Source organism: Balaenoptera acutorostrata, chromosome 5 (genome assembly GCF_949987535.1).
Source record: "Balaenoptera acutorostrata chromosome 5, mBalAcu1.1, whole genome shotgun sequence".
Taxonomy (NCBI): domain Eukaryota; kingdom Metazoa; phylum Chordata; class Mammalia; order Artiodactyla; family Balaenopteridae; genus Balaenoptera; species Balaenoptera acutorostrata.
Window position 1 is genome coordinate 48,040,776 of NC_080068.1, and position 27,390 is coordinate 48,068,165.

General features: G+C 42.2%; 1 protein-coding gene across 6 annotated transcripts in view; it reads right to left on the reverse strand.

The window, feature by feature from the left end:
* ANXA3 (annexin A3) overlaps nt 1–27,390 on the reverse strand; it is a 63,232-nt gene that overhangs the window by 4,962 nt on the left and 30,880 nt on the right. For all 6 annotated transcript variants that reach the window (XM_057547127.1, XM_057547125.1, XM_057547126.1 and 3 more), the window contains 6 exons: nt 24,397–24,487; nt 19,503–19,582; nt 15,845–15,901; nt 15,399–15,492; nt 13,960–14,055; nt 9,220–9,278 (listed from right to left, as the gene is read on the reverse strand). In XM_057547127.1, the coding sequence (XP_057403110.1) occupies nt 9,220–9,278; nt 13,960–14,055; nt 15,399–15,492; nt 15,845–15,901; nt 19,503–19,582; nt 24,397–24,487 (477 nt within the window). The remainder of the gene's footprint in view (nt 1–9,219; nt 9,279–13,959; nt 14,056–15,398; nt 15,493–15,844; nt 15,902–19,502; nt 19,583–24,396; nt 24,488–27,390) is intronic.

The window sequence follows — 27,390 nt, forward strand, 5'->3', positions numbered from 1 at the left end:
ACTACTGCAATCTGTTAAACATGAGAGTGTTGAGATCAGATCAGATTTGTGGTTTCAGAAAATTCCTTTGACAGCAACAGTATGAAGAATGGACTGCAGGGCAAGAGTGGGATGAAGATAACAGAATAAGACTAGAAGCTTTGGGACCCATCCAGAGATGATTACATAATGAGAGAGAGAAGGGGAGAGACAGAGAGACACAGAGACAGAGACAGAGAGAGAGAGATGATGATGATGATGGCCTGACCTAGAATAATGGCAGTAGGGATGGAGAAAATGGAGAGATGTAAGAGATGCTCATAAAGGTTGACTGACAAAACTTAATGATATATCATTTGAGGAGAATGAAGGAGAGGGAAGTGTAACATTTCTCGCTGAACAGCTAGGTGAATATTGACACTATTCATTTATTCATTCATTCAACAAACGCTTATTGAGCACCTCCTACGTGCCAGACATTGTACCCTGTGCTGTGCGTATGGTAGTGAACAACACAGGTGATATCTCTGTTCTCACGCAGTTTACGTTCTAATAGATGGAGATGGACGGTAAAGACAATGAACAAGTTGCTCACGTGCATGGCAATAAGAATGATGGGGGCTTCCCTGGTGGCGCAGTGGTTGAGAATCTGCCTGCCAATGCAGGGGACACGGGTTCGAGCCCTGGTCTGGGAAGATCCCACATGCCGCGGATCAACTGGGCCCGTGAGCCACAACTACTGAGCCTGCGCGTCTGGAGCCTGTGCTCTGCAACAGGAGAGGCCGCGATAATGAGAGGCCCGCGCACCGCAATGAAGAGTGGCCCCCACTCGCCGCAACTAGAGAAAGCCCTCGCACAGAAATGAAGACCCAACACAGCCAAAAATAAATAAATAAATAAAATAAATTAAAAAAAAAAAATGATGGCATGGAGTGTGAGTGAAAGGAAGCCAGCTGACCGGTGTAGTGAGGGAAGACCTCTCCCAGGAGGTGACATGTGAGCTGAGACCTCAGAGATGAGAAGGAGACAGCCATAGGCAGACCTGGAGGAGAGAGGACGACACATGCAAAGACCCTGACATGGGAAGAGGCTCAGCATAGTCAAGAAACGGAAAGAAGGCTGATGCGGCTGAGGCGTAGGGAACAAGGCTGGGGAGGAAAGGTACAATAACTTCAGCGAGCTGGGCGAGGCTAGTTCCCGTTGGGGTTATCCACTGAGATGACTGAATGCAGCATGGGGAGCAAGACTGGGGTGGGAGGTGAGGTGGGGAAAATGGTGTGTTTACTTTGGACACAGCTTTGTAGGAGCATGTGGACTTCCACAGGAAATGTCCAGGAGGAAACTGAAGTAAGCATCTTCTATGTGCCAGGCTCAGTATGAGGGTCTACAGACATAAAAGAGCAAGAAGAGGGGGGATTGGAGAAGATGGCGGAAGAGTAAGACGCGGAGATCACATTCCTTCCCACAGATACAGTAGAAATACATCTACACGTGGAACTGCTCCTACAGAACACCCACTGAACGCTGGCAGAAAACGTCCGACCTCCAAAAAGGCAAGAAACTCCCCCCGTACTTGGGTAGGGCAAAAGAAAAAAGAAATAACAGAGACAAAAGAATAGGGACGGCACCTGCACCAGTGGGAGGGAGCCGTGAAGGAGGAAAGGTTTCCACGCACTAGGAGCCCCTTCGCGGGCGGAGACTGCGGGGGGCGGAGGGGGGAAGCTTCAGAGCCACGGAGGAGAGCGCAGCCACAGAGGTGCGGAGGGCAAAGCGGAGAGGTTCCCGCACAGAAGCTCGGCGCCGAGCAGCACTCACCAGCCCGAGAGGCTTGTCTGCTTAGCCGCCGGGGCGGGCGGGGCTGGGAGCTGAGGCTCGGGCTTCGGTCGGATCGCAGGGAGAGGACTGGGGCTGGCGGCGTGAACACAGCCTGAAGGGGTTAGCGCACCACAGCTAGCCCGGAGGGAGTCTGGGAAAAAGTCTGCGGCTGCCGAAGAGGCAAGAGACTTTTTCTTGCCTCTTTGTTTCGCGGCGGGCAAGGAGAGGGGATTCAGAGCGCCGCCTAAACGAACTCCAGAGAAGGGCGCGAGCCGCGGCTATCAGCGCGGATCCCAAAGCAACAGGGGCGCAGAGGGAAAATCGGAGAGACTCCCGCACAGAGGCTCAGCGCCGAGCGGTGCTCACCAGCCCGAGAGGCTTGTCTGCTCCCCCGCCGGAGCGGGCGGGGCTGGGAGCTGAGGCTCAGGCTGCGGTCGGATCGCAGGGAGAGGACTGGGGCTGGCGGCGTGAACACAGCCTGAAGGGGTTGGCGCACCACAGCTAGCCGGGAGGGAGACCGGGAAAAGGTCTGCAGCTGCCGAAGAGGCAAGAGACTTTTTCTTGCCTCTTTGTTTCGCTGCGCGCAAGGAGAGGGGATTCAGAGCGCCGCCTAAACGAGCTCCAGAGAAGGGCGCGAGCCACGGCGATCAGCGCGGACCCCAGAGACGGGCGTGAGATGCTGGGGCTGCTGCTGCCGCCTCCAAAAAGCCTGTGTGTGAGCACAGGTCACTCTCCACACCTCCCCTCCCGGGAGCCTGTGCAGCCCGCCACTGCCGGGGTCCCGGGATCCGGGGACAACATCCCCGGGAGAACGCACTGCGCGCCTCGAGCTGGTGCAAAGTCACGCCGGCCTCGGCCGCCGCAGGCTCGCCCCGCCTCCTCCGTACCGCTCCCTCCCCGCGGCCTGGGTGAGCCAGAGCCCCCGAAGCAGCTGCTCCTTTAACCCCGTCCTGTCTGGGCGGGGAACAGACGCCCTCAGGCGACCTACACGCAGAGGCGGGTCCAAATCCAAAGCTGAACCCCAGGAGCTGTGCGAACAGGGAAGAGAAGGGGAAATCTCTCCCAGCAGCCTCGGGAGCAGCGGATTAAAGCTCCACAGACAACTTGATGTACCTGCATCTGTGGAATACCTGAATAGACAACGAATCATCCCAAATTCAGGAGGGGGACTCTGGGAGCAGGAGATATTAATTTTTCCCCTTTTCCTTTTTTTTGTGAGTGTATATGTATATGCTTCTGGGTGAGATTTTGTCTGTATAGCTTTGCTTTACAATAGCTTTATTTTACTTCACTATATTATAGCCTCTTTCTTTCTTTCTTTCTATTTTTTCTCCCTTTTACTCTGAGCCGTGTGGACGAAAGGCTCTTGGTGCTCCAGCCAGGCATCAGGGCCGTGCCTCTGAGGTGGGAGAGCCAACTTCAGAACACTGGTCCACAAGAGAGCTCCCAGCTCCACGTAATACCAAACGGCAAAAATCTCCCAGAGATCTCCATCTCAACATCAAGACCCAGCTTCACTCAACGACCAGCAAGCTACAGTGCTGGACACCTTATGCCAAACAACTAGCTAGACAGGAACACAACCCCATCCATTAGCAGAGAGGCTGCCTAAAATCAAAATAAGGCCACAGACACCCCAAAATACACCACCAGACGTGGACGTGCCCACCAGAAAGACAAGATCTAGCCTCATCCACCAGAACTCAGGCACTAGTTCCCTCCACCAGGAAGCCTACACAACCCACTGAACCAACCTTAGCCACTGGGGACAGATACCAAAAACAACGGGAACTACGAACCTGCAGCCTGTGAAAAGGAGACCCCAAACACAGTAAGATAGGCAAAATGAGACGACAGAAAAACACACAGCAGATGAAGGAGCAGGCTCAAAACACACTGGACTTAACAAATGAAGAGGAAATAGGTAGTCTACCTGAAAAAGAATTCAGAATAATGATAGTAAGGATGATCCAAAATCTTGGAAATAGAATAGACAAAATGCAAGAAACATTTAACAAGGATGTAGAAGAACTAAAGAGGAACCAAGCAATGATGAAAAACACAATAAATGAAATTAAAAATACTCTAGATGGGATCAATAGTAGAATAACTGAGGCAGAAGAAAGGATAAGTGACCTGGAAGATAAAATGGTGGAAATAACTACTACAGAGCAGGATAAAGAAAAAAGAATGAAAAGAACTGAGGACAGTCTCAGGGACCTCTGGGACAACATTAAACGTGCCAACATTCGAATTATAGGGGTACCAGAAGAAGAAGAGAAAAAGAAAGGGACTGAGAAAATTTTGGAAGAGATTATAGTTGAAAACTTCCCTAATATGGGAAAGGAAATAGTTAATCAAGTCCTGGAAGCACAGAGAGTCCCATACAGGATAAACCCAAGGAGGAACACGCCAAGACACATATTAATCAAACTGTCAAAAATTAAATATAAGGAAAACATATTAAAGGCAGCAAGGGAAAAAAAACAAATAACACACAAGGGAATCCCCATAAGGTTAACATCTGATCTCTCAGCAGAAACTCTGCAAGCCAGAAGGGAGTGGCAGGATATACTTAAAGTGATGAAGGAGAAAAACCTACAACCAAGATTACTCTACCCAGCAAGGATCTCATTCAGATTCGATGGAGAAATTAAAACCTTTACAGACAAGCAAAAGCTGAGAGAGTTCAGCACCACCAAACCAGCTTTACAACAAATGCTAAAGGAAATTCTCTAGGCAAGAAACACAAGAGAAGGAAAACACCTACAATAACAAACCCAATACATTTAAGAAAATGGGAATAGGAACATACATATCGATAATTACCTTGAATGTAAATGGATTAAATGCTCCCACCAAAAGACACAGGCTGGCTGAATGGATACAAAAACAAGACCCATACATATGCTGTCTACAAGAGACCCACTTCAGACCTAGGGACACATACAGACTGAAAGTGAGGGGATGGAAAAAGATATTCCATGCAAATGGAAATCAAAAGAAAGCTGGAGTAGCAATTCTCATATCAGACAAAATAGACTTTAAAATAAAGACTATTACAAGAGACAAAGAAGGACACTATATAATGATCAAGGGATCGAACCAAGAGGAAGGTATAACAATTGTAAATATTTATGCACCCAACATAGGAGCACCTCAATACATAAGGCAAATACTAACAGCCATAAAAGGGGAAATTGACAGCAACACAATCATAGTAGGGGACTTTAACACCCCACTTTCACCAATGGACAGATCATCCAAAATGAAGATAAATAAGGAAACACAAGCTTTAAATGATACATTAAACAATATGGACTTAATTGATATTTATAGGACATTCCACCCAAAAACAACAGAATACACATTTTTCTCAAGTGCTCATGGAACATTCTCCAGGATAGATCATATCTTGGGTCACAAATCAAGCCTAGGTCAATTTAAGAAAATTGAAATCGTATCAAGTATCTTTTCCGACCACAACGCTATGAGACTAGATATCAATTACAGGAAAAGATCTGTAAAAAATACAAACACATGGAGGCTACACAATACATTACTTAATAACGAAGTGATTACTGAAGAAATCAAAGGGGAAATCAAAAAATACCTAGAAACAAATGACAATGGAGACACGACGACCCAAAACCTATGGGACACAGCAAAAGCAGTGCTAAGAGGGAAGTTTATAGCAATACAAGCCTACCTCAAGAAACAGGAAACATCTCGAATAAACAACCTAACCTTGCACCTAAAGCAATTAGAGAAAGAAGAACAAAAAAACCCCAAAGCCAGCAGAAGGAAAGAAATTATAAAGATCAGGTCAGAAATAAATGAAAAAGAAATGAAGGAAACAATAGCAAAAATCAATGAAACTAAAAGCTGGTTCTTTGAGAAGATAAACAAAATTGATAAACCATTAGCCAGACTCATCAAGAGAAAAAGGGAGAAGACTCAGATCAATAGAATTAGAAATGAAAAAGGAGAAGTAACCACTGACACTGCAGAAATACAAAAGATCATGAGAGATTACTACAAGCAACTGTATGCCAATAAAATGGACAACCTGGAAGAAATGGACAGATTCTTAGAAATGCACAAACTGCCGAGACTGAACCAGGAAGAAATAGAAAATATGAACAGACCAATCACAAGCACTGAAATTGAAACTGTGATTAAAAACCTTCCAACAAACAAAAGCCCAGGACCAGATGGCTTCACAGGCGAATTCTATCAAACATTTAGAGAAGAGCTAACACCTATCCTTCTCAAACTCTTCCAAAATATTGCAGAGGGAGGAACACTCCCAAACTCATTCTACGAGGCCACCATCACCCCGATACCAAAACCAGACAAAGATGTCACAAAGAAAGAAAACTACAGGCCAATATCACTGATGAACATAGATGCAAAAATCCTCAACAAAATACTAGCAAACAGAATCCAACAGCACATTAAAAGGATCATACACCATGATCAAGTGGGGTTTATCCCAGGAATGCAAGGATTCTTCAATATACGCAAATCAATCAATGTGATACACCATATTAACAAATTGAAGGAGAAAAACCATATGATCATCTCAATAGATGCAGAGAAAGCTTTTGACAAAATTCAACACCCATTTATGATAAAAGCCCTGCAGAAAGTAGGCATAGAGGGAACTTTCCTCAACATAATAAAGGCCATATATGACAAACCCACAGCCAACATTGTCCTCAATGGTGAAAAACTGAAACCATTTCCACTAAGATCAGGAACAAGACAAGGTTGCCCACTCTCACCACTATTATTCAACATAGTTTTGGAAGTGTTAGCCACAGCAATCAGAGAAGACAAAGAAATAAAAGGAATCCAAATCGGAAAAGAAGAAGTAAAGCTGTCACTATTTGCAGACGACATGATACTATACATAGAGAATCCTAAAGAGGCTACCAGAAAACTCCTAGAGCTAATCAATGAATTTGGTAAAGTAGCAGGATACAAAATTAATGCACAGAAATCTCTTACATTTCTATACACTAATGACGAAAAATCTGAAAGTGAAATTAAGAAAACACTCCCATTTACCATTGCAACAAAAAGAATAAAATATCTAGGAATAAACCTACCTAAGGAGACAAAAGACCTGTATGCAGAAAATTATAAGACACTGATGAAAGAAATGAAAGATGATACAAATAGATGGAGAGATATACCATGTTCCTGGATTGGAAGAATCAACATTGTGAAAATGTCTCTACTACCCAAAGCAATCTACAGATTCAATGCAATCCCTATCAAACTACCACTGGCATTTTTCACAGAACTAGAACAAAAAATTTCACAATTTGTATGGAAACACAAAAGACCCCGAATAGCCAAAACAATCTTGAGAACGAAAAATGGAGCTGGGGGAATCAGGCTCCCTGACTTCAGACTATATTACAAAGCTTCAGTAATCAAGACAGTTTGGTATTGGCACAAAAACAGAAATATAGATCAATGGAACAGGATAGAAAGCCCAGAGATAAACCCACACACATATGGTCAACTTATCTTTGATAAAGGAGGCAAGCATATACAGTGGAGAAAAGACAGCCTCTTCAATAAGTGGTGCTGGGAAAATTGGACAGGAACATGTAAAAGTATGAAATTAGAACACTCCCTGACACCATGCACAAAAATAAACTCAAAATGGATTAAAGACCTAAGTGTAAGGGCAGACACTATCAAACTCTTAGAGGAAAACATAGGCAGAACACTCTATGACATACATCACAGCAAGATTCTTTTTGACCCAGCTCCCAGAGAAATGGAAATAAGAACACAAATAAACAAATGGGACCTAATGAAACTGAAAAGCTTTTGCACAGCAAAGGAAACCATAAACAAGACCAAAAGACAACCCTCAGAATGGGAGAAAATATTTGCAAATGAAGCAACTGACAAAGGATTAATCTCCAAGATTTACAAGCAGCTCATGCAGCTCAATAACAAAAAAACGAACAACCCAATCCAAAAATGGGCAGAAGATCTAAATAGACATTTCTCCAAAGAAGATATACAGATGGCCTACAGACACATGAAAGAATGCTCAACATCATTAATCATTAGAGAAATGCAAATCAAAACTACAATGAGATATCATCTCACACCGGTCAGAATGGCCATCATCAAAAAATCTAGAAACAGTAAATGCTGGAGAGGGTGTGGAGGAAAGGGAACACTCTTGCACTGTTGGTGGGAATGTAAATTGATACAGCCACTATGGAGAACAGTATGGAGGTTCCTTAAAAAACTACAAATAGAACTACCATACGACCCAGCAATCCCACTACTGGGCATATACCCTGAGAAAACCATAGGTCAAAAAGAGTCATGTACCAAAATGTTCATTGCAGCTCTATTTACAATAGCCAGGACATGGAAGCAACCTAAGTGTCCATCGACAGATGAATGGAAAAAGAAGAGGTGGCACATATATACAATGGAATATTACTCAGCCATAAAAAGAAATGAAATGGAGGTATTTGTAATGAGGTGGATGGAGTTAGAGTCTGTCATACAGAGTGAAGTAAGTCAGAAAGAGAAAAACAAATACAGTATGCTAACACATATATATGGAATCTAAGGGAAAAAAAAAAAAAAAAAGGCCATGAAGAACCTAGTGGCAAGACAGGAATAAAGACACAGACCTACTAGAGAATGGACTTGAGGATATGGGGAGGGGGTGGGGTGAGATGTGACAGGGTAAGAGAGTGTCATGGACATATATACACTACCAAATGTAAAATAGATAGCTAGTGGGAAGCAGCCGCATAGCACAGGGAGATCAGCTCGGTGCTTTGTGACCACCTAGAGGGGTCGGATGGGGAGGGTGGGAGGGAGGGAGATGCAAGAGGGAAGAGAAATGGGAACATATTGTATATGTATAACTGATTCACTTTGTTATAAAGCAGATGCTAACACACTATTGTAAGGCAATTATACTTCAATAAAGATGTTTGAGGAAAAAAAAAAAAAAAAAAAAAAAGAGCAAGAAGACCTCCTGAACAGACTCCTGGAGCTCCCCATCTAGCAGTGGCAGCCGACGAGAAAACACAGGGTTTCTGTATCATGAAAGGCTGCTGAATCAGTTTGGTTTAAGTAAGGCAGCTTGAGAGGTACTGGCTCAAGCTGGAGGTCTGTCATCCTAAAACAAGTTGACTGCCCACATTACTGTGAAGTGGGGGAAATGATTTACTCAACACTTCAGTGTACCTACGTCTATAATGATTAGGATACTCATTATCAACCAATGAGCCAAATTAGTAGACACATTAGCTACAAAAGAGAACTCATCAAGGTGGAAAAGAAATACGAAAGTCCATCAACATTAAGCAATATTTTTACATTCTCCTTGAGGGAAGTTAAGAATATATATGAAATTTCCAGACCAACCTTCAAAGCTTGGTGCAGTCTTTTAGCTAAAAAGGCAGGCGTGTTCCTTGCACAACAGACTGTTATAAAAAAAAGCAAAGTAATGTTCAGTTTCATTTAATAGAAATTGAGTTAATCTACAGTAATACGTTAAAAAAAATTTTTTTTTGAGTAAACATACCACTCTCCTCCTCCCCACTCCTGGCTTTTCTTTAGAATGAAAGAGTGAATGAATGCTTAACCTGAATTTCAAAGCCTTATAATGTCATATTTGCATGGAACTTCAGCACAGTAATTATCCTTAGCCACAGGGAAAATAAAATTACCTGCCAAAGAAACTCTCACAGCCGCTGACTCATTTCCAGATCCCAGACACACCAACACCTACGCTTACATTGATAACTCCCTAGGGTGTACCATTGCTCCGTTTCTAGCATCTTTGACTACTGATGAATAGCTTGGGTCTAAAGACTGCAGAGGTGTTGCTCCAAATAACTCATTAGGTAAGCAGAGGCACTGCAGCTCAGTTTAAAACCAGTTTTTCCAATGGAAAGATTTTCTCTTAAATGACTGGATTAGAATTTATAGGTTGATTAATTACATTAGAACCAGCATCTATAATCTAAATTCAGTCAACAAAAAAATACTACAGTCTTTCAATTCTTTATTTTGAAATAACAAGTAAAGCAGAATAAGAAAAAGATAATAGGCAAAAACATAAGCAAATTAATTATCCTTTAAGTAAAGTGAAAATAGCCAGGACTAGAAAAGTCTGTAGGGAATAAATCTATTTATTGCAACACAATTATTTTTATCATCTTAAATCTGATCTCTAGGTAGGAATCTGACCAAAAGTGAATGAATTTTATAATGAATTGTGGAGAACAGAACAAGAATAGTGACTTTCTCATGATGCCTTTCAGACTCTCTTAAGGAAAGCTAAAAGGCCTTTTGTGTAAGTGATTTAAGGGAAACAGAAAGAGAAATATATTAGAAACATGGAATCTGGGACAAACATGAAAACAGTTATAGACTTGAAGCTGTCTGAGAAGAAATCAAGGATGCAAATTGATATTACCTATTTTTTTCTCAAACTTATATTCAGCAAGCCTTAATCATTTGATTGAAAGTTTTATGCCCACTTTTAAGCTATTAAGCTTTTCAATCATCTCCCTCACGCCAGACTAAATGCAGAGAATCCTTTCTTTTCATAACACTTTACCTTGTTCTCCGCTTTATGTTCTTAAACACACGATTTGTTCCTCATGAATATTTGGGGAGATGGTGGCATATGCAGTATAAGGAAGCTTGCTTTAAGACCCAACCCCAGCAGGGAAACTCAGGGAAATTCCTAAAAATCAGGGAGTCCACTGAAGTTCATTATGATGACCCAGGGTTCACAGTTGCCCGCTTCTTACCCTCTGTGTTCTCTTGACCAAAATTTACTCAGGCCTCTCCCCTCCCCCACACAGGCCCCTGAACCCTAGCTTGGCCCCCAGCCTGAGCAGGTGCTGAAATGCAGAACGTCTCCCCTTTTCAGCTGGTCCTGAGAACCAGCTGACACAGCGAGACACATTTCCTGTTAACCCCCAACGATTATGCCCCCTTGCTTGTCCAACTTCCCTTTGAAAGTTTCTGCTAAGGTCTGTTTATCTCCTCCCCATAAAAGAAAAGCTTTTTCTGTTTGATTTTCAGACTCTTGTACATTTCTGAGACTCAACTATTCTCCCTATTGAAATAGTCTCTTGAATAAAGCCTCTCCTTATCTAAGTCCAGATGTGACAGCTAGCAGTCTTCCTACCATGCATTTCTAAGATGTTAGAACTCAGATGGTTTTTCACGTCAAAAGCTATGCGTTGACATACTGTATTAGATTCCTTGTATATGAAATAGCCAGGACAGGCAGACCTATCAACACAGAAAGTCAACTGGTAGTTGCCAGGGGCTGGGGGGTGGGGAGGAGTGGGGAGTGACTGTCAAAGGGCACAGGGTTTCTTTTGGGGCTGATGGAAATATCCTAAACTTAGATAGTGGTGACAGTTGCACAACTCTGTTAAGACACTAAAAAGCACTGAATTGCACACTCTGGGTGAATTTTATGGTACTTAAGTTATATCTCAATAAAGATTAAAAAAAAAACTGTTGTATTCCAATGGTAGACTGAAATAGAAAATGAAAGTGTGACATATCTTGAACTTTAAATTATAAGGTCTTTCTTTTACTTGATAAAATAATGTATATTATAGCCCAAATTTAGTGCATAATTCAATGTCTATTTCCAAAAATGCTTCTTAGCTCAATGAAGTGAGAATTTGTACATCTCAACAAAGTTTTTCAAATATTACAGCAGGCAAGGTAAAAAGCAGCAAAATTGATGTAAAGATTAAAATATGAAATGGAGGGACTTCCACGGTGATCCAGTGGTAAAGAATCCGCCTTCCAATGCATGGGACGTGGGTTCAATCCCTGGTCAGGGAACTAAGATCCCACATGCCATGGGGCAACTAAGCCCGCGCGCCACAACTACTGAGCCCATGTACTCTGGAGCCCGTGTGCCACAACTAGACAAAGAAAACCCGCGCACCACAACTAGAGAGAAGCCCGCGTGCCGCAGTGAAGGGCCTGCGCACCACATCGAAAGATCCCACGTGCCGCAACTAAGACCCGATGCAGCCAAAAAAATTAAAAAATAAAAAACAAAATAAATATTAAAAAAAAGAAATGGAAAAAAATTAACTGGCTATATCATTGTCACTGGAATATTCTCAGAGCTAATTATGGAGGCTGATCTCTAATTCCTTTTTTTTGTCTTGGCCATGCCACGCTGTATGCCTGTGGGATCTTAGTTCCCTGAACAGGGACTGAACCTGTTCCCCCTGCAGTGGAAGTGCAGAGTCTTAACCACTAGACTGCCAGGGAAGTCCCTGATGCATAGAAGCTTTTTTTCCTTCTTGGCCTATCTTTTAGCAAATCAATCAGAGTCATATATTCTAAGTGGCATTTGGATCAACAGTCCTATTCTTGGCACTGAAGAGAGGCTCAGAAGTTAAATGAAATAACATATGTGGAGGAAACGCTGAGAATGGGGCCCAGGGCCCAGACTTTAGTGAGTGCTTGCTCCCTGGGATATTTTCTGCAATTTAAAATATCAATAGTTGAGCATGGAGTGTGTGATATATGCAGGTTTCGGTCTCTGTTTACGCTGCAGCACATTGGAGGGGTTGGTTGACAGCATAGACTGTGGAGCCCAAGTGCCTAGGTTAGAATTCCAGCTCTACCACACTTTCCCTGGGTAACTTGGGGAAGGAACTTAACCTTCTGGTGCCTCAGGTTTGCCATGGGGGTAATAATAGTCCCTATCATGGGATTGTTATGAGGCTTAAATGGGTTGGTATTTGAAAAGAGGTTAGCACAATGCTGAGCGTATAGTAAGTGCCTGATGAGTGTTTATTTAAAAATACAATTTGAGGGCTTCCCTGGTGGTGCAGTGGTTGAGAATCTGCCTGTCAATGCAGGGGACACGGGTTCGAGCTCTGGTCTGGGAAGATCCCACATGCTGCGGAGCGGCTAGGCCCATGAGCCACAACTACTGAGCCTGTGCTCTGCAACAAGAGAGGCCGCGATAGTGAGAGGCCTGCGCACCGCGATGAAGAGCAGCCCCCGCTTGCCTCAACTAGAGAAAGCCCTCATACAGAAACGAAGACCCAGCACAGCCAAAAATAAAAATAAATAAATAAATAAATTTTAAAAAAATACAATTTGGGGCACCCTAATGGGGAGTTCACCCTCCAGAGGTGGTAATTAACACTTGAAAGATGAATCAGAGGCTCACTCCGGAAGAGGCTACCCTTAGACATCAGCTATCTTTAACTCACCGTAGAAGCTATTCATGATCATGATGGATGTTAGATATGATTTTTCACTGGCGAAATGACAAGCTGTGTGGAGTACAGGTACTCCTACCCTGGCATTAATGGAGAAGCAGCCTGGAGCAAGCCCAAAAGCCACCCCAAACTGGATACTTAGGATTCTGAACAATTTAGGATTGTTCCTAACAATTTAGGATTGCTATATAGGATTCTGAACAATCCTGTGTGTGTACGAGCACTTAGATTTAACTGCCTGACTCTGACTAGAATGGTCACTGAATCCTGTCTTCGAAGAGTGTCTCATTTCTCTGAATGCAATCTTTCTTGCAAGGTGTTCTCTGGGTTCCTAAAAGCACAGACTGCAGAGACCTGATTGAGAAGACAGATCAGCTTATATAACCGTGTTTTTGTCTGCTTGTTAATCCATGTGTCTCTCCAGGAACGGATTCAGTCTGTGACTTATTTTCTTTTTGATATTGCCTGTTCACGTCACCAAGAGGCAGGAGACCTGTAGTTCCGACCTGAGTTTAACTTTGGGAGGCCACTGCCAAAAATAACCAAATACGATGAATTACCAAATGGGCCTAGGTGTTTTCAACAGGCTCCATAAAAACGCCAGGAAGAATGTAATATTTTTATCTCTCAAGGAGTTTACGATCCAAACGTGGTAACAAGACAAATACAGAGTTAAAAGGCAAAGGAAGACCTAAAAAAGATAACTTCTTCCGGCATCCATTTAACAATATTTGTTAAGCATATTGTGTGTACCGTGGACTGTGATGAGGGGCATAAAGATGAAATCAGGCAGGATTCTGAGATGAAAAGAGCTAATCTTGAGATGTATTTAAAACAAGTGCAAAGTAACTCAGTTTATAAGCACTCAGGGGCTTACCTATGGCTAGCAGTAAGTCTTCAAAATGCCCAGACAATTCTCCTTTTATGCTGTCCTCAATGTCCTTCTGGCTGATATTTCTGTATTCATCAAAGGCTAAAAAAAAAAAACCAGCACCACAAAAATATTTAAAGTATCCCAGTTGACCACACTTGAATATATTTTGGTTTTTGATTTGATACACAGCAAATCAAGTTATTAAGTGGCAAGCTCAAAAACTCCTTTAAACCATCAAAAACTCAGCACAGAAGTTTTTGGTTTTTTATTACTTTTAAAAAATGTCAAAAAAAAATCTCGTCTACAATAAAACCTGAACTTCATAGGCCATTTTCTCCAATGATCAATCTCTCTCTCTCTCTCCTCTCTTCCCTCCCCATTCCCAGGCTGTAAGCATTTAAAATAGCCTGAACGGTTAAAAGATAAATAATTTATCTAGTAAGGTGGGCTACTTTTAAATTAGAGCAGCACCTGGGAAACAATAATGTGGTCATGAGTCAAATATGTTTTAAATCCGCTAAAGAAATCTTAATTATGACGATTTCTTTGTGCTGAGTAAATCATTCCCTAAGGCAGCATAGCCTACTTCATACTTACTAGAAGGCATTCAAAGTACTTGATCAACATTTGCCCAAAGGCAAAACCTGTACCTACGTCACGGAGCATGTAGGCATACTTTGTAAGCCAAGTATATTTTTTCCAAGTGAATTTCAAAAAAAGAAAATTTGGAGAGAGATCTAGGATTGTTTGGTTTTTATTTTTCAAATAAAGACATCAATAAAGCAACTATAATATACTACTGCCATTATTTTATAAAAAGGATGAAATTTTAATGCCCAGGTTTCCTCATTTTCCCATGAACTCGTCATCAGCCTAGTCATTACTGTGGTTGTTCTCTAGACCAGCACTGGGAAGCCACAGTCAGATGTCCCTATAAGTGGAGATCTGGGCTTCTGGGTGCCGTTGCTTCCAGAATGACTCAGAGAGATGCATGAGTGAAGGGGTGGGTGCTTAGCTGTTCCATGTAATAGTTGGGTCTGATAAAAAGAGTCCCCCTGCCCCCACCCATTTACCTTCATATCAGAAAAAGCTGACTGTTAATCTGCATTAATGCATTAACAAAGACTCACCCGCAGTGCCTGGTTTTCCTGGAAAGTGGCTAACTAGGCAAGAGATGGGCTGGAAGCAGTGCAGTCAGGTTTCTCCATCCCACAGGAACATTCCTCTCTGCTCTCACCCCAGAGAGCTGCTCCTCTCTTCTCCCTGCCATCCGTCCGCCCCCACCCCCGCGGCCCCCCAGGTTGTTTCCTGAAATGTTTGTACATAAAAATGGGCCAGCCTTCACGATTTTTAACTTCATTTTCCAGAACTGTGTATGTTAAACCTTGAAATATTTGCAAAAACAATACAACACAAAAAAGGATTATAATGCGAGTCCATACTCAGCTTCAGTTGAGGAAAGCTCCTTAAACACAGGATCTCAGTGAATGTATCTTCATCCGTGCCCCATTTGTTCTCACCAGCATTATAGAGAATCTATTGGACAAGGGAGAAGACTTAAATGTTATCACAGACCCAGTTCTGTCTCTTTCTGAGGAGGTGGAATGAGAAGAGGGGCAAGTTTATTTTACAGGTCATTGAGATCATCGATAATCCGTGTCTCTCACTTTTAGTGGATTGGAAATCTGACAGTTATGTGGCAGGAGGCAGGGGAGTAATAACCACCCGTGGGGAAGGCAGAAAGGTGGGGTCCGGGGATCCCCAGGTGTCAGGCTTCTCCTCCAGACAGGACAGGAGACAGCATGACCCCGGCTGGTACCATAGAAGTGAGAACATAGTCAGGAGGGAGAATCGTTAAAGGAGATGTTTTCTTTGCTCTGTTACCGACCTGGGCATCCTCTTTGGCCAGCTGCTCATCCACTTTCAGACCCTCATCTCTTCTGCCCTAGACAGGGGAGATAAAAGTGAGGGCAATCCTTTTAAAGAAAAAAATTCCATCACTCGGCATTCCAACCAGCAGGGCATCTTAGAGCTGCTTCTTCACAGTGGCAACCCCGCAGCACAGAACAATCAGGCACTTGGGGCTCTCGTTCTGGCACTGACTAGCTATGAAATCTGTAGCAAATCACAGTTTTCTGAGTCGCAGTTTCCTCCCCTGAAAACTCAAATGCCTTAATGGAATCAAAAGACAAGCCACACACTGGGAGAAAATTATATGAAAACACATATCTGAAAACACATATCTGATACATAACTTGTATCTAAAACATATAAAGAACTCTTAAACCCCAACAATAAGATAACGAACAACCCAATTAAAAATGGGCAGAATATCTGAATAGACATCAGATACACAGATGGCAAGAAAGCACATGAAAAGAGGCTCAACGTCATATGCCATGAGAGAACTGAAAATTAAAACAATACCCCTACACACCAATTAGAATGGACAAAATTCTAAACAGTGACAACACCAAATGCTGGCAGGGATGTGGAGCAACAGGAAATCTCATTCCTTGCTGTTGGAAATGCAAAATGGGACAGCCTCTTTGGAAGATAGTTCGGCAGTTTCTTACAAAACTAAACATACTTTTACCATACGACCCAGCAATTGTGCTCCTTGATACTTACCCAAATAAGGTGAAATCTAATGTCCACACAAAAACTTTGACATGAATGTTTACAGAAGATTTTGTTCATAATTGCCAAAACTTGGAAGCAACCAAGCTGCCCTTCAACAGGTGAATAAACTGTGGTATATCCATACAATGCAATAGTACTCAGTGATAAAAAGGAAATGAGTTATCAAGCCATGAAGAGAGGCAGTCTGAAAAGCCTGCATACTGTATGATTCCAACTATAGGACAGTCTGGAAAAGGCAAAACTATAGAGATAAAGAGATCACTGGTTACCAGGCGTTCAGAGGGAGAAAGGGAGGGATGAATAGCTGGAGCACAGATGATTTTTAGGGCAGTAAAACCATTCTGTATGATACTGTAATGGTGGACACAAGACATTACACGTTTGTCAAAACCCATAGAATGTATAACACGAAGAGTGAATCCTAATGTAAACTATGGACTTTAGTTAATAATAATGTGTCAGTTCATTCATTCATCATCTAATTCTTTTATCATTCATTCATCATCTAATTCATTCATCAACTATAACCAATGTACCACACTAGTGCAGATGTTAACAACAGGGGTCACTGTGAGGGGGGAGGAGGGGCATATGGGAGCTCTCTGTAGTTTCTGCTGCATTTTTCTGCAAATCTAAAACTGCTCTAAAAAATAAAGTCTATTAAAATAAACCAAAACCTAAAAGATTCCCCACTAACTCTACTGTTGAAGGCTCTGTGGCTAAGTGCATGTGCTTGTACACAAATAATTCAGCACATTACAGCAAGATGGGAGACGGAGAAGGAAAAGAAGATTGCCTGAATTATTTTGCAAATTATAGGTGAATGAAATATTTGGCTATAATACTTTAAAAATGCATTTGTTCCAAACTAGTAGTTACCAGCAGGGAGAGGGAAGGGGGGAGGGGCATTATAGGAGTAGGGCAGTCAGAGGTACAAACTATCAGGTATAAAACACACTCTAAGGATATATTGTACAACACAAGGAATATAGCCAATATTTTATGATAACTATAAATGGAGTATAACCTTTAAATAGTGTGAATCACTATACTGTACACCTGTAACATATAATATTGTAGAGCAAATATACTTCAATATAAATAAATAAATAATAAATAAAAAATTTAAAAAATGCATTTGTTCCTATTTGCAAACATTAGGTCTTTGTATGCCTGCCTGATTTTTTTTTAAACTACTCTTTTTTTTTTCTTATTTAATTTATTTATTTTTGGCTGCGTTGGGTGTTCATTGCTGCATGCGGGCTTTCTCTAGTTGTGGCGAGCGGGGACTACTCTTCCTTGCGGTGCGCGGGCTTCTCATTGTGGTGGCTTCTCTTGTTGTGAAGCACAGGCTCTAGGCACGCAGGCTTCAGTAGCTGTGGCACACAGGCTTCAGTAGTTGTGGCTCATGGGCTCTAGAGCGCAGGCTCAGTAGTTGTGGCTCAAGGGCTTAGTTGCTCCGCGGCATGCGGGATCTTCCCGGACCAGGGCTCGAACCTGTGTCCCCTGAATTGGCAGGCAGATTCTTAACCCCTGCGCCACCAGGGAAGCCCCGGCCTGCCTGATTTTTGCATGATTTCTTTCCTCGGTTTCTTTCAGTGTTGCTGCTACTCTGCTCTAACTAGTCATCCCTAATTTGCCACCTTCTTGTCCTCCTTTCATCATTCACTCTGCTCCAATAATACAAATGCTGATGATCACTGGTATTAATTACAATAAGCCAGCACCACCACGTATTGATAACTTTCTCTGTGCTAAGTATTTCACACTCTTTCTCTCTTAATCTTCACAACACGCTCTGAGGCTGGTACTGCTATTATTTTAACTGTACAGATGTGAAATGAAGGCTTTGAGGCTTGACTTAAAGTAACTCGTCTCAGCATATAAAGCTAGCAGGCAGCAGAGGAGCACCAGACTCCAGGTCTTATTCTGAAACCCTGCCCAGGAGCCTTGCTCTCCACTGCCTTCTGGGGGCGTGTGTGCTCACGTGCACACAAGCAGATCTGCACTTATGAGTACAGACCTGTGGGATCATATGTTTGCAGCGATACCTCATCAGTTTGGGTTTGTAGGTTCAAACGTCATAAGGTTGTCACCACTGGAAACAACTGAAACCATAATTAGGATAAACTGTTCCTTAGTGGCATGATGCCTCACTTTGCCAAGTGCTGCTTCAACCCTCAGGCTGGGATGGTTGTTGGGATTTTCTCACACGTTAAGGGCTGCGTAAATCAGCTGAAAGAGGCTGTTGAGATGGGGCTTAAATCATTTCCTCTCTTACACACACCTATGACTCTATCTCATCCTTGACCTCACCGCCTTTTTTATAAAACCAAGAGCCTCCTAAAAAGAGACGGCAAGGTGTGGTCTCATTTGGTCTCATGGTGATGAATGGCTTAGCAGCTCTTCCAAAGGGGGCAAGGATGCAGTTCCAGCAAGCCACATTTTTTTAATCCTGAGACTGATATACCCATCTCTGAAGATAATTCATCTGTATCATGCTTCCTACTTAATTTAAGTGCCACCAAAAGAAATATATATTCTTTCGAGTCCAGAAGAAAATCAACATGTTCTTAAAAATGAAGACATAATGGAAATGAACAATTATTTTTCTTCCAGATGAACATGCAGAACATCTAATGTATTATGAAACCTGATCAAAATACGTTTAATCCATATACTGACCAAAACAAGATTTTTTGGTTGCATCACTATGTTATACCTTTATGAGGATGGTTAAATATTATACTGCGTGGTGGCAATGCAAATGTAAGATGAACAAATCATTTCAAAAGGAAAACTGCAATCTCATCGTCTCACTTTGGTTATTTTCAAACACCCTAGAAACTATTATTGACCATGCAGCTTATTGGGGACTTCAAAAGTAAAAAATAAAACCTTACATCTGCCAAAGTCAACAGAGCTTTCCGGAAGTCACCAGATGTTTCAGAACTAATTTCATCTCCAAGACTCTTCTTATACACTGAAACCAGATAAGAATGAAATTAAGCCTTGATGAACTAAAAAATATCATTGTAAAACACAGAAAAGCTTAAAATGTCAACATTGGCAAGGAATAAGTACCTGATAAAATAAATCTTGTTTCTTCTTTTTTTAAAAAATTTTTTAGTGCTCTTCTGATATGGATACATTCTTCTTGTAACTATTACTGTAGTGTGTGGTGTGATAGATGCACAAGAACAGAAACAACTGCCATTCTGGATCAAATCATGGTTCATTTTATCTGACAAAGGCACTAAGGAAGGTATAGTGAGAAAGCTAGGATGGGCAAGCTGTTAGTTTGCCTTCCAATTTCTATTATGTCCGCCTTCCATAGGAATAGAACCCTGGCCTTAAGCAAGATATAATGTACACAGCTTAAAGACCACATTCTCAGCTCTCCTCTTGGCAATGAAATGTAGGCAGACCTACGTGACATTGCTGGGAAATCTCCTTAATGAAGGCTCATGCCAATCTTAGTCCCTTACTCCGTCCTACTGCCTGGTGTGTAGATTGATCCCTGGAGCTTGGGCAGCCATCTTGGTCTATGCAGGACTATATCTGAGCGATGGCATAAAAATAAGCAGGAAGGGGCCTGGGTTCCTGAAAGTTCTGAGGCGCTGTCATGCCAGTCCTAGAATTGTCTATCTCCAGACTGCTTCTACATATGAGATCAATAAATGTTTATCTTATTTAAACCACTGTTATTTTTCTGTTTTATTGGCTCTAACCCTAATCTTAACGCATACAGTTAGAATGTATTATCTGATAGCTCTCAAAAGTAAGAAAGCTTCCCGAAAACATACTGTTTCCCCATAACAAATGCCAACTGTGTGTTCGCATATTTTAGTACGAATAGTTGTAGCTCCTTTTGCATAGCCTGTGATGTGCAGTGTCCACTGAATTTTAAATCTCTGTTCTGTTCCACCCATGGAGTAGTGATTCCCTTCGAGCCACTGTATACCTGTATGCAGCTGACACCAGGTGGCTCTCTGAACTCCACCTGCATCACCCTCAAGACCGCTATAAAATTAGTCATATGAAGGCTTGTCCTTTCAAATCAGTAAAAGACAACTATAGAAAGTGATGTGAGATTATCTAATAGCAAGAACTGTGTTGAGAGAGAAATTCTTCCAGCGTGATTTTAATAAGTCTCTTTTTGTGAAATCTATAATTTTCCAGAGCAATTCAAGTAAACAAAATCCACTATAAAGACAGATTATTTATCTAAGTAATAATAACATTTAGTAGGCACCACTTTCCCTAATAGTCACGTTATTGTTACATCTCTCCTTCCTTCACTCTATGAAAAAAATTCTTTAGTTTAAAAATATCAAGCCAAAAAAATGAAGCTCTCAATTGCTGGAATTTGGGGAAGTACTTTATAATTTTAGAATTATCTACATGAGTCTCGCACAGCCTCCCACGCCTCTCCTCTACCCCAGGTATTTTGCAGGAAACTAGACCAAAAATATGAAAATTATTTCGATGCAAGTTGAAAACTACCTTATGCATTTTGAGACACAATAGGGTACAGAAAAGCAGATACAATATTTTAATATTGCAGAAGCTGAACTTAAGAGTTCTTGATCCTGATTCAATGTTCTCTCATGCACCGTTAACTTTAGAATACTGGAAAGAGTCCAGAATTTAGCTCTCTATTCATTTAGGTGCTACTGTATCATTGTAGTGTGTGAGCCACTCAATATGCCTGGTCCTTTTATGAGGGTCAAGTTGAGAGGTCCTCTGATGGATTTCTAATGCATGGGTCACCATTGCACATTACATGATGCCATCACTCTTGCTAGAGTTGACTGCATCAGGGCTGGCATCTGACTATAAGTGGCCAGCTGTCTACAAGGTGACCTGGTGGGAGAACTTTGCCCAAAAGAAGGCTCTCTAATAGATAGTGCCTTTCTGAGCCCATTGAAACTTCTCTTAGGGAGTGAGATGTACAGAATTTCTTAAAAAGAGTAACAAAGAAGTGGAAAGACCCCCAGAAATAAGGCACAAAACACAAGTCAGGAATAACAGCCAGAAACCACGGGCAAATAGAAACCTTGAGTAGACAAACGTCATGTGGTAAGGGAAGAGAAGTTTCTTGGTGGCGTCAAGAACAGTAGAGGCAGAGAGGGAGGAGAAAGAGTTACTAGGGTGAAGATGTGCACAGGGAGCAGTGGATGTCTGATGCTGAGGGAGTGACTAGACAGCTGAGTCCCTAGCTGTGTCCTGAATCTCTGTACAGCTCGGCTATACCTGATTGAGACTATTTCCTTCTTTTACTTCTTGTGTATCATGAATCCCTACTTACCAAGGGAACCTAGATGCAGTTCAATTCCTTGTAGCTTTAGAGAACTTAACTCACCCCGATACCAGAGCATCTGGTAACTTTGAACAATGACCACTTGTCATATTTGCAAAACAACAGTCCTAAATGCTAAGACATTCGCTTGGCTCTTAAGATCCCAGATCTCAATCTTAAGGATATTCATTCAATGAATATTTGAATTTATCCCCCACTGTTCTGGGCACTGGAGATATAGCAGTGAGCAAAACAGACAAAAATCGCCCCCTTCATAGAGCTTACATCTTAGGGTTGTTTGTACATAAATGCTGAACTCCACGAGAATCTTGGGGCCAGTCAACTCATGGAGCGGTAACTCTTCTAAGAAACACAAGGAAGTAACATAGCATCTGGGGGTAGAGCCCCTGGATCTGATGATTTTTTTACATGTACATCTTGTTGAACTGAGGGAACCAAACATGTTAAACACCTACAATGTACCCATTTGTGCCCATTATTAAGCAATTATCTCATCTACCCCAAATTTGCCCTTCTAGACCTTGCTTTGTGGAGCTGGGGTTGGGACTCTGCAAATAACATTTCTCTTTTATCCCCCACCCTCCACCTCCCTGTCAGTTTCTACCAATGGGGGAAGTAGAGGGAGATGAGATGGAAGGCAGGAGGAGGAACGAAGGACATGCTATCATTGGCTTGTGATTCACATCAGTGTCAACCCAGGGACAGGCTTTCACCCTGACAGCAGCAGTTGGCTCCAGGCTCCTAGAACAAGTCACCTGTTTACATGCCCATGGAGGTAGTAGCTCCAGCTAGACGGAGGCCCTTCCCCTTCACAGAGATCTGAACTCCAATTCCTAGGGCCTCTCCTCTGGGCCCCTGAAGTACCAACACCAGAAAGCGGTGCCCTCCTCTGAGCTTCTAGTTTCTGAAAATCCCAATCTCTTCCTTTGTCATCCCAGCCTTGAGGATTATACCTCTGAGCTGTGTTTCCGTTTTGCCTTTTCAGTCCTCCAAAAAGGTACTTAAGCAATTCTCTACATTAAATTCGCTCTGTTAAAATACCTAGTGCATTTCTGTTTTTCTGACTAGACCTCATTAGCATACCAACAATAAAACAGTCACTTACCTATCATTGAGGTTATTTACCTTCTAATGGAAATTTCTCAAAGTAACCTCTTTAACACCCATCTGGGGGCCGGTATATCCCTTTTTTGGACCTTTCCTACTGCAGAAGTTTCCTAATACACAGCTGGCCACCCTGATACAAAAACATAGAAACCATGGCTCCCTTAAGGTACTTGGAGGTGGTGACAGGGAGCGGTTGTTTAATAAGAATTGGGCTGGTCTTTGTCCCTGGCTCCTGGGAGGTAACCTCTAAATACTTAGAATTTCCCCAACAATAAGAATTTCATTGTTATTCATGGAGGGGCCCCTGAACCACACCTGAGTTTATGCTAACAAGATGACTCCGGATGGGGCTTGGTCACACCAGAAAGACCAACCAATGTGACTAAAGGGTTAAGGCTTTGAGCCACATGATATCAGCCTGACATCTAGCGGGAGGAGGGGACTAAAGATGGAGTTCAGTCACATGGCCAGTGATGGAGTCAATCATGCCTGTGTAATAAAACCCTGGACACCACAGATCAAGTGAGCTTCCCTGGTTGGCAGTTATACATGGCTGGGCTGGGAGGGGGATGCACCCTGAAGACATGGGAGCTCTGCGTTCAGGACCCTCCCAGACTTTTCCCTATGCATCTCTTCACTCCACCAGTCTTGATTTACATTCTTTATAGAAAACCATAATTGTAAGTATAGAGCTTTCTTGAGCTCTGTGAGCCATTCTAGTGAGTTATTGAACCTGAGGGGGTAGTAAGAATCTGTTGCCATTTGGTCAGAAGTGCATGTGGCCTGGGAACACCTGAGCTTGTGGCTGGTGTTTGAAGTTAGAGTAGTTTTGTGGGGACTGTGCCCTTAACCTGTGAAGTCACCCTAACCGTGGGTTGTTAGTGTCAGAACTGCATTGCAGGAGCTTTCTACTTTTTACACAGCTAACAGACTCTTAGGGCTTTAGCCAATTATACTGAAGCCACATGTTCAACACATCCTCTAAATGGTTCATCTAATTTCCCACCCCAAAAATCATGAGTGGTTTTTAACACATAATATGAATATACAATGATTTGAGTGTCTTACATTGATGAAAATGGTTGATTCAATTAAACAGTGATTGCTGAGAGTGAAATCCACGATAGCTGTAATGTTATAAATGCAAAGCATTAATGCCATTGTTATGTAGCAGTTCCTAGCTCAGATCATATTAAAATTTTCTTCAGAAATCCACAGTCCTTAGCCCATTTTAGAATGTGTCTTCCTTTTTACAGTCTTGCCTCCTCAAAACCACTTGTGACGAAAGATTGGTGGGTTTCCGGGAAAAGCAGCATTGGCTCCTATAGGTGTGAACAGGGGTAAAGGTAAGCAGAAAATAAGATCACCTGTATAGTAGGCTTGGCCAATCTCCTTCATCTGCCTGCTTGTCCTGGTGGTTAAGATTTCAATCAGTGCATCTTCATTTGTTCCCGTGCCCTAAGAAGAAAAAGGAAATCTATTTTTAGAACACTTTAAAAAAAACCTAGTTTCATGCATTGCAGTCTTAACATCTTGTTTTCTACAGGTGAAAAGAACAGTTTTTAGTCAATAAACATAAGGTCCTCTATTGCTCTAAAGTGGTTTTCTAATTTTCCATATATTTTAGTATTAAAATAACATGAATCATCTGAAGTTAACCGATATTAAGCTTCTAAAGAAAATGTCCTACTCTAGTGTAAAACTCCTTTGAATAATTCCAGGAAGAAATAGTATAAAGGGAAAGCCTATGTCATTCAGTACCAAAAGTGAGCATTCACATATGTCATTGGGGGCTTCCCTGGTGGCGCAGTGGTTGAGAGTCTGCCTGCCAATGCAGGGGACACGGGTTCGAGCCCTGGTCTGGGAAGATCCCACATGCCGCGGAGCGGCTAGGCCCGTGAGCCACAACTACTGAGCCTGCGCGTCTGGAGCCCGTGCTCCGCAACAAGAGAGGCCACGATAGTGAGAGGCCCGCGCACCGCGATGAAGAGTGGCCCCCGCTCTCCGCAACTGGAGAAAGCCCTCGCACAAAAACGAAGACCCAACGCAGCCAAAAATAAATTAATAAATTAATTTAAAAAAAATATGTCATTGTATTTAGAAAGGGCTCTGCAATTCTTTTGAATGAGTCCATACTTGTACCAATGCACCTGGTTGGTCAGCGTGGATCCTCCTCTTCATTCAGGGAGATTTTTAAAGCCTCAGTAATGTATGTCATGAGCCTAGTTGGTTTGGGGACTAGTGCTTCCTGAGTCTTGGTTTATACTGAGGTCACTGAATCACACTGAGACTTCAACAGAAGCCATTTACATTAGGACTTGACCAAATAAGGCCAATGTAGCATAAGAAAAGAGGCTGAATTCTGTCCCTCTGTGACAGATTCCTAGTTCCCCCCAATAGCTCTCCTTTTCAAATTACTTATTTCGTTAGTTACTTATTTTTAAATAAACTTTTTTTGGGTTTTTTGGTTGTTCTTCTATTTTAAAATTTTATTGGAGTATAGCTGATTTACAATGTTGTGTTAGTTTCAGGGGTACAGCAAAGTGATTCAGTTATACATAAACATATGTTCATTCTTTATCAGATTCTTTTCTCATATAGGTTATCACAGATTACTGAGTAGAGTTCCCTGTGCTATACAGCAGGTCCTTGCTGGTTATCTATCTTATATATTGTAATGTGTGTATGTTAATCCCAAGCTCCTGATTTATTTTAGAGCAGTTTTAGGTTTAGGGCAAAACTGAGAAGATCCAGTATCTCTTTTATCTTCCTTGATTAGTCACAGAACCCCCATTTTTTAACTTAGCACAAAGCTAACCAAATAAAGACCATATTTCTCAGCTTCCCTTAGAGCTAGGTTTATCCACATAACTAAATTCTGATCGATGGAATACATGTGAAGCATCACGTACAATTTCAGAGAGTCCTTAAAGAGAAAGGATGAACACGTCTTTGTCTCTTACTCTTTTCAGTTGACTGCAATAAAGATATAATGGCTGGATGTTGAGCTGCCATCTAGCCAAGAAGCGGAATCTACAGGCTGAAGATGGCAGAACCTCAAGCCTGAAGGTCTGATAATTATGGTGCCACGATACCCAGCTCTGGGTTGCTTCCTTTGGAATTCTTTTACATAAGAGGGAAACATTTCTAATCCTTGCTGGCGAAATCTAATTCTTACCATTTCACCTGCTCAACTGTCCCCCGTGTGGCAGCCATAGAAATGCACTGCGGAGATTTCATGTCAAGAGAATATACTGCCAAGAATGTAGTTAGCTGGCAGCCTCCAACTGCCACACCTTTGGATCTGTCACACAGTTCACACCAAGGTCATGCTCTCTCCAGGCTGCTCTCAGCCATGACTGCGCATGGAAGGGGAACTGGAGCTGGGCCATTCCTGCCCCATGTAGGACCCTCCAAAGGGCACCCTTTGCTCAGGGGCGCCCCATCAGCTTGCCGTGGCTTTCTTACAGCAGCACTACAGACTGAGGCTCTTCCTATCTGAGCCTCCCTCTCTCCTTTCACAGGTGTCAGACCTGTATTGCAGTCAGAAGTTTCACCCCACCTACGCTGCTCTGTCTCTTCTTTATCCTTCACAAGGATTTCCCCCAATAAGTCTCTTGTACATTTAATTCCATCCTGCCATCTGCTTCTTGGGTGCCCACACCTCTTCCACAGAAAAGAAGATAACTCCTGTCTCTGATGGGAAGGCAGAGCCTTGCTTCAGACCTGGACTCCTTCCTTTCCCTCCTTCCGGTCAACATATATGTTGAGCACCTATCTCAGTGCAGGCTTTCCTCTAGGAATAGAGGAGGTTCCTCGAGTGGTGAGGTTCCCTGATATGATGGAGGTTTGCCTTTTAATTGGATGGAAAAAAAATAATACGTAAATCAACAGAACACCAAATACGTAAAATACCAATATGTAAAATACCAAAAATTTAACAAGATAATTTTAGATAGTAATAGATAGCAATTTAAAAAATTAAACTGAGTGAATGAATAGAAAATATCTGGAAGAAAATCATTCCTGAGGGAAAGAACGTCACATATAAAGACCTCAAGATAGGAATAAGCTGAGAATGTCCAAGGAGCAGCGAGAAGGCCAGTACAGCTACAGCACTGAATTGGGGTGGCCGGCAGCGGAGGAGAGGGTGTGATAATCAGTTTTATGTGTCAATCTGGCCAGGCTACAGTCCTCAGTTATTCAATCAAACAGTAATCCAGTGTTGCTCTGAAGGTATTTTGTAGCTAAAGCCCATTATCAATTGACTTTAAGTAAGGGTGAGTACCTTAGATATTCTACGTGAGCCTAATTCAGTCAAAAAGCCTTAATTAAGAGCAGAGCTGAGGCTTCTCTGAAAA